An 8383-nucleotide genomic window follows, 5' to 3' on the forward strand; every position below is an offset into this window, starting at 1 on the left:
AAAAAAAAAAAGAATGCCAGATCCCCAGGAACTGGAGTTACAGACAGCTGTGAGCTGCTATGTGGGTGCTGGGAATTGAATCTGGGCCCTCTGGAAGAGCAGTCAGTGCTCTTAACTGCTGAGCCACCTCTCCAGCCCCGAATTAAAAGATTTTTCTAAAAATTAAAATATTTTCTAATTCCACAGTGGTTTTGTAACCCTAAGTAATATAAATTTTAAGACATTAATAACTAGTTTGTTTCAGGATAATCTAATTGGCATCCTAGGATTTTAAATTAAGATTTATTTTTATTTTTAATTATGTGTGTTTCTAAGTGTGGGTTTGTGCACATGTGTGTGGTAATCACAGAAACCAGAAGATGGCATTAGATCCCCTGGAGTTGGAGTTATAGCCACCTCAAGAGGGTACTGGGAACTGAATCTGAATCCTCTACAAGAGCAGCAAGCCCCTTTAACTGCTAAATCACCTCTCTTGTCTCCGCCCCTCCCCATTTCCTGGTGTGTCTGTTGTTTCCCATCATTATTATACACTGATATAAAATATTCTTTAGGCTGGGAATAGGGGCTCATGCCTGTAGTTCTAGCATAGGGAGGCAAGCCAGGATCAGAAGCTAGAGGCTAGCTTGGGGTACATACTGAGCTATACAAAGAAACTATCTCAAGAAAGAAACAAACAAAAACAGTCTTTAAGAAGTTAAATAATTATTTTTAAAACATCCTTACCTAAACTCATCTAATTTATTATTCTAGAGGAATGGAGAGTTCTTTTGTAAGAAAAAAGCCTGTTATTTCTCTGTTACGCTAGTTTTGATAAAAATGGAAAGCTAAATGATCTGAGTCTGTATTTAATCAGGGAATAGTTATATAAGAGAGCAAGTCTGTCAAACTAGTTTCATGGACCACGGCATACGAGTAAGCCCTCTTAACACTGATGAAATCGAGGAAACTTGATGGGTTTCTAGCACTTTCACTTAAGAATTTAACTGTCCAAAATCTGAGATAAAAGGGTTTTTTCTACATATGGAAGAATGTATGTGTACCATTTGTACACAGAGTTTATGTTTTGTCTTCTACAATTATTATTATTATTATTTTTTTTTTTTTTTGGTTTTTCGAGACAGGGTTTCTCTGTGGCTTTGGAGCCTGTCCTGGAACTAGCTCTGTAGACCAGGCTGGTCTCGAACTCACAGAGATCCGCCTGCCTCTGCCTCCCGAGTGCTGGGATTAAAGGCGTGCGCCACCATCGCCCGGCTACAATTATTATTATCATTTTTTTTAATTTTCTTTTTACAACAGATTCAGGCATTTACTCCAAAGTAAAATCTACCCCTCTTTGATATATTTTTAAATTTTACATATACGATACTGAGGGAATACACAAGAGGTAACATAAACTGTACCAATAAAACAGAAAAGTTTTGGTTATTAAGCAAACTGAGAAAAAAAAAAGCACTCATTAGTAGCCAAACTTATACTAGCAAACCCAAAGTAACATGAACTGAATGCTGTTTGGGGATAGGCCATGCAGAGGTGATGCTTAGAGCTTTCACAGCAAAGTGGGGAATGGCTACATACTGGAGAGAAGGAAGGCTGTGAAGGGGGCTTAAAGAGTTATGGGACGGTACTTAGACATTGAAAATAGAAAATTAACACTTCAATATGATCCTGTATCAACTGTAAATACTTTCTCTCCCTTCTTAAATACACAAGTATGAATGTAGGATGTATTCTATGGTGTAACAGGCAAAGAAAACGCTGTCTCTTGAAAAGGAGTTATACATTTCAAGTTTATGCAAAAGGAAGAGAAAGCAGGTTGTTTCTGTCAGAGGAACACAGGAAGAAAGATGTAGGAGTCAAGATAATGAGAAGTCCCACATCAGGCATTGCTCAGGCATCTTCTACTTTTGTCCCTGGAAAGTTCTTTCTTATAGATTTAAAATTAACAGTGTTATCGTTCAGATATCACAATTAAGTGTTTACTGTAGCATTTCTGGGCTGGCTTTAGAATATTATTTTCTATCAGATTTCATACTGCTTGTTTTTTATAGGTCATAACAAGTGAAAAGCATAATTTGGATAATGTAGGAGTTGGTCTTTATAATCTGTATTTTTGAACACAGAACATGAGATGTTCTCTTTTTCAGTAAGCCCACATCTTTTGCCTTGAGAGAACACACTGTTCTGACTGCTTGCTGGGTGGTAAAATTCAATGAGCACAATCTCATAAGAAAATATTGATAACATATAGATCAATATTAGCAATCACCAAATACATACAGCTTTCAATCTTTTTACAGCATCTTCACAGATGTGCATTCCTCTTGACTCATCAACTTCTACGTGGCCAAGGTACTGCGGAGAGAAGGGAAAAAAGTTAGTTCTATTGATGTTCATTGAGAAACTATTTAGTAGACAGTGGATGATAGAAAATTAAACTCCCACATAACGAAACTCATAGCTATTGAAGAAAAGTAAAGGCAATCTTATTTTATAGGAATTATCAGGGGAATAAATGAAAAAGTATATGATAGTCACTAAGTATATTCAGTCATCTGAATCTACGGGGTCAAGAGCATAATAACCTAAGTGAGATACAGCTCCTCTATCTCCACGCATAAAAACAATCTTAAGACAAAACATGTACACCTAGCATGAAAAAGTACAAACATGAGCAGCAAGACGGTTCAGCTGATAAGGTGCTTACTAACAAACTTGACAACCTGAGTTCAGTTCCTAGAACCCATACAGAGGAAGGAGAGAACCAATTCTCACCAATTGTTCTGATCTCTACACATGCATCACGGCATACATGCACACACACATACATGTGCATACATAGATGTGTGAAGTTTGAGGAGGCTTAAATTATAAACTGATTGGCCTAGTAGCTCAGGCTTCTTATCAACTCTTATAACTTATATTAGCCCATAATACTTGTCTGTGTTAGCCACCTGGCTTGTTCCTTTTTCCGTGAGGCAGTCACATCTTGCTTGCTCTGTGTCTGGCTTCCTCTGTGTCTGGGTGATAACTACATACTGACCCTTTCTCTTCCCAGAATTCTCCTGTTCTCACTGCCCTGCCTCTACTTCCAACCTGGTTGCCCCACCTATACTTCCTATCTGGTTACTGACCAATCATTATTTATTTAAAATGTCTGCAGTTGTCACCCAGATGCAGAGGATGCAGGATGTGACTGCTTTGCCAAAAAAGGTACCAAGCCAGGTGGCTAACACAGACAAGAATTATGAGCTAATATAAGTTATAAGGGTTAATAAGAAGCCTGAGCTAATAGGCCAACCAGTTTATGATTAATGTAGACCTCTGTGTGTTTATTTGGGACTAAATGGCTATGGGACCTGGTGGGACAGAACACTTAGTATACACACCCTAAGCCTCCCACTAGATGAAACCATAAAATCTGGATACAGTGCATTGGAGCAGCTACTGAGGTTCTGAAAAGAAAGTACTGTTCACTCGAGGCATTACTAATTTCCAAGTTTACCTTTCCCATTTCCTTCATTGGAACCTCCAGTTTAGAAAAATACAGTTAGAGCAGTAAGAACGGGCACGAAGGAACTCTGGTAAAATGACTCTAGCTCTGACGTGAGGACCAGGAAGGGAAACTCCTAAATTCAGAGAAAGCCAAGGAGCTGCAGGAAACCTACTGGTAATGTCGAGACGGTTAAAGCAGCAGAAGTAGCAAAGCTGAAAACACCTTAAATTCAGAGTATCTTCTCCACTTAGTCAGAGAAAGAGGGCGCTATAGGAGAGATCCAAGCAAAAACTACTAAGGAGGACAAATGCTTGGGAAACTGAACTTCTGGGCTAAACCTGAACTACACAGGTAAGGATCTCTCCGGTAACTGGTATATCAGGACTTTCAGAGCTGAACCAACAGAAACACCATGTCCCAGTTCTCATACTCACCACCAATGGGTGGTGTACACACCACAGATTTATACAGGCTTTGAAAACTAGACAGATACAATTCTCATATCTAACTAAAAAAATCCAAATTCCTCCAACATGAAATTTTCTGAGTACAGACATGAGATATAGATATGATATAGATAGTAGCAAAGTCCACACATGGCCTCAGGTTAAGTAAGACACAGTCAAAATCAGGTAATGCTAAAAATACTACATATAATTATGTTTAGGATATATGTGTAAGACAAATAAGAAACAAATATTTACATTTAGACTTGAGCCTTATCTCTAGGATATCTTACTATGGATATATGCAAACAGTCCAAAGTTTTAAAAAAAGATCTGAAAAACACTTCTATTCCTATGCAGTTTTAGATATAGGACACAAAACAAACACAGTTACTTATAAACAAGTCACCTATATAGCACAGGCTGGCCTCAAACTTGTTATGTAGTCAAGGCTGATTTTTAATTATAATCCTGGGGTTACAGGTATGTGTTATTATACCCATTTTATACAGTGTTGAGAGTGAACCTGGGGCTTCACACATGCTGGAGAAGTGGTCTACCAACTAAGCTACAGTCCTCAGATTCCCTTCCTCAAAAAGACTCAAACAAATCCCAGGGTCTTACAATGTAATATTTAGCTGGTATACAGCAAAATCCTGAGTTTAATTCATTTCTGTGGAAAACTAATCCATGTTACAAACACACATATTTTAAAAACAGTTTTATAAAAACATTCAAAGAGGCACTAGTGTACTCAGAGACTATTTGCAATTACACCAGACAGTAATCTTGGAACTTACTTTTATACAATCATTTATTTTCATAGGATCCCATAAAAAGAACGCTGCCTCCATCACAGCTGGAAGTGATTCAAGAAGACGACGTCCCTTCTCCCAGCAAAGTTTGAGCTCAGGGTTAGGGACATCATTTAGGGGTTGATTATGATTGTTTCAGGGTTAGGGGTTGGGAGGGAATTATGTAGGCTCAGGGATCTCTTTGAAAAAAAAAGAAGGAAATTGAATGGGATAATAGATTAGTGTGAGTTTACTCACACTAATAATAATAGTGAATAATAAGAGTGAATACTTATGAGCTATTATTTATAAGCAACTTACATTGGTATAGATTCTTGGATATTGATACACACTTAAATTATATTGAGTATGTTCCTATTTTGGTTTATAATATTTTTATACCTAGGCAAAGTTATTTTATCATATTTTATACATGCATGATTCTACCTCTGCTTAAGACATTTTGTATATTGATACAATTTTAGAATATATTTATCATATTGCAATATATATTTCTACCTCTGATCAAGATACTTATACACTGTTTATGTTTTGAGGTCACTGTCCTCACTTGTTGCACACTAAATATGAAGTCTTAGTCTTTAAGTTATATAGATATTAAAAATTATAGGTCAAGAGTCATCCATGTTTGTCATACTTATAGTTAGATTAATCAGGTTCTTTAGATACACAGAGATTGTATTCTGCATAGATAGGTAATCTTCAACTACTTCAGAGAGCTGTAGAATATGGCATTTAAATAACTTAGGGTTCTGTTGATGTGAGACATGATTGCTCCTGGCAGCACTGATCTATTCCCGAGAAAATGTTGAGCACCGAAGATATTCCACTTGGAGCTTGTTTTCTTCTTGGCAAAACTGGCCTTTGGGCAAGGAACTGTCCATGCATTGACCACTGAAAAATGCACAATGTCCAGACAGGACAAGCAGGATACAAGAAAAAAGACTGTCAAATCTTGCCAAGACAGGGAAAGAAGTTTGAAAATTTTCCTACCTCTGAAAATGATCTGTCAGTCACTCTAGGCCTTAGCCAAAGGTGGTTGCTTCTACATTGCAAATGAGACTTTGGGTGATTGCTCAGGTAGCCAGTTGTCTCTATCAATTGTTGCACATTTTGAAAGCTGCTTGATTGTTCTTCCTGTTTACCCAAGTAATATTACTTCGTTCTTGGGTCTTTGATGGGGTTGAAGACTAGATAGTTGTAGTTACTTTCCTCTCATGACTTGGCCAAGTTATTTATGAGATTTAAACTCTTTAGGAGAGGATAATTATTGAAGCATCGTATGTTTCTTGCTTTTTATTGTTTATGCTGGTGTACTTCTAATTTTTTTTTTTTTGGTTTTTCGAGACAGGGTTTCTCTGTGGTTTTGGAGCCTGTCCTGGAACTAGCTCTTGTAGACCAGGCTGGTCTTGAACTCACAGAGATCCGCCTGCCTCTGCCTCCCAAGTGCTGGGATTAAAGGCGTGCGCCACCACCGCCCGGCCAATTCTAATTTTTATATCTGATGTTTGTTCTTATTGTATATAATTTTGTATTAGGCTTAGAACTCTTATTTAAACAAAAGGGGGAGGTGCTGTAGGAAATCCTACAGCCAGTAGCTTTAAGTTACCTGCCCACTTGGGCACGGCTTCTTATACTATAAATGCCAATGTAAAGTGCGTTCCCTCGCTCTTCCAGCTGCTAGAATCAGTTCCTGTTCCCTGTTCGTGCAGGACCGTGATCTGTGTGTCTACCCCTAAATAAATAACCCTTTATTATACTCAATGCTGAGCTAGTGTGGAATTACTTTTTAGCATCCATCTTCAAATTGTCTTGAAATAACTGCAAAATGGAAGGTCTCAACAACAACAAAAAATAGAATATATATATATATCAAATTTGAACTTTAAACTTAGAAAACCACATTGGATTAACTCAGTAGGAGAATGGAGAGAATAGCCAGCATTATTCTTAGTGATGAGAAACCAAATGCCCTGACCCTGATATAAAAATGTAGTTAAGTCTTTTGTCTTCATCTGAATTAGAGGAGCACACTGCTAAGTCAGGTGGTAGTCACAGGTCTGGCTTTATTAGAAACTGTTATCTTCTTTCCTAAAATGTCTATACCATGCCAGATCCTCATCTGCAATGAGTCTTTCAAGACTTCTACATTTTGGCCAGCAACTCGTAGTGTCTGTTTCTCTAGAAGGCCATTCTAGCAAACATACAGTGAACTATTTTGCAGTATTTTATTTGTTTTTCGGACAGGATCCCACTATGTAGCCTTGGGTTGCCTTGAACTTGCCAAGATGTCCTCAAACTCAAGACACTCACCTGCCCAATTCCTGAGTGTTGGCATTAAAAGCACGTGCCACCACCCCAGGCTCCTTTGCAGCCTGAGTTACCATACCCTGAGTGACTAACAGTATTAAGCACGCTATGTTTATGCTTCGCTACACTGCATCTGATTAATACTGTCTGTTTCTTTTCTAGCCGCCTTTTTCTTTTCTCTTTTTCTTTCTTCCTTTATTTTATTTTTATTTTTTTTTGAGACAGGATTTTACTTTAGAGTCCCGCTTGGTTTTGACTCCCAGATCCTACTGCCTGTGCCTCTCAAGTGCTAGAAATCATAGGCATGGACCACCATGCTTAGCTTTCCTATCAGGTTTAGAGTATTCTTTTGAATTTCAAGTTCAAGTCTCTTGTAGACATGATATCCAAATATGTAAAGTTTTTACAATTGGGGCTTGTCTTTTTTTAATTTTTTTTAATTTGTTTATTTTTAGTGCGTTTAAGATGAGTCTTTCTTGTCCTGTGGCCTAGGCTGTACCTCCTAGGTAGTGCAGGTGGCCTCAAACTCATGTTCTCCATACCTCAGCCTCTCAAAGGCTGAGATTCCATGTACAGACCATGGCTGGCCCATTTCACAATAAAAAGTTTATTTTATGTATATTCATGTTTGCTTACATGTTATGTATGTGCACCATAGCATGCCTTGAGCTGTGGAGCCAGGAAAAACCACTAAATCTCCTACAACTGGAGTAACAGATGGTTGTGAGACACCACGTGGGTGCTGTGAACTGAACCTGGGTCTTCCATGAAAGAAGCAAGTGCTCCTAACCACCAAGTCATATCTCCAGCCCCCATCTACTTTAACAATTTAAGCAATTTTTAAAAAGATTTTTTTTTAAAAAAAAATTCTGTGTATAAATGTTTGTCTTGAATATGCACCATTTCCCTTCCTTGTGACCAGAGAGGTCAGAAGAGGATGTGGATCCCCCAGAATGGGTACATGGTTGTGAGCTGAGATCTGAACCTGGGCCGTCTGGAAGAGCACGTTTCCTAACCACCCAGTGATTTTTCCAGACTCACTTTAGCATGTTTTAAAGATGCAATTCAGAGACTAACAAGATGGCTCAGTGGGGACATGTTGAAATAAGAGCGGCGGAGCTGCGTCTCCCGCACCCGGCTGCCCATATGGCTAGCTTAGCTTATGCCCCAAATAATTACACGGAAACTGTATTCTTTTAATCACTGCCTGACCCATTAGTTCTAGCCTCTTATTGGCTAGCTCTTACATATTGATCTAACCCATTTCTATTATTCTGTGTAGTCCACAAGCTGGCTTACCAGGAATGATCTTAACCTGC

At 38.3% G+C, this 8383-nt stretch overlaps 1 protein-coding gene across 8 annotated transcripts in view; it reads right to left on the bottom strand.

Annotated features, from left to right (window-relative positions):
* The window catches only part of Numb (NUMB, endocytic adaptor protein), a 127233-nt gene that overhangs the window by 31322 nt on the left and 87528 nt on the right, over window positions 1–8383 (bottom strand). For all 8 annotated transcript variants that reach the window (XM_013346349.2, XM_013346348.2, XM_013346352.2 and 5 more), the window contains one exon: window positions 2278–2352. In XM_013346349.2, the coding sequence (XP_013201803.1) occupies window positions 2278–2352 (75 nt within the window). The remainder of the gene's footprint in view (window positions 1–2277; window positions 2353–8383) is intronic.

The sequence above is a fragment of the Microtus ochrogaster genome, chromosome 1, assembly GCF_000317375.1.
Source record: "Microtus ochrogaster isolate Prairie Vole_2 chromosome 1, MicOch1.0, whole genome shotgun sequence".
Classification (NCBI taxonomy): Eukaryota; Metazoa; Chordata; class Mammalia; order Rodentia; family Cricetidae; genus Microtus; species Microtus ochrogaster.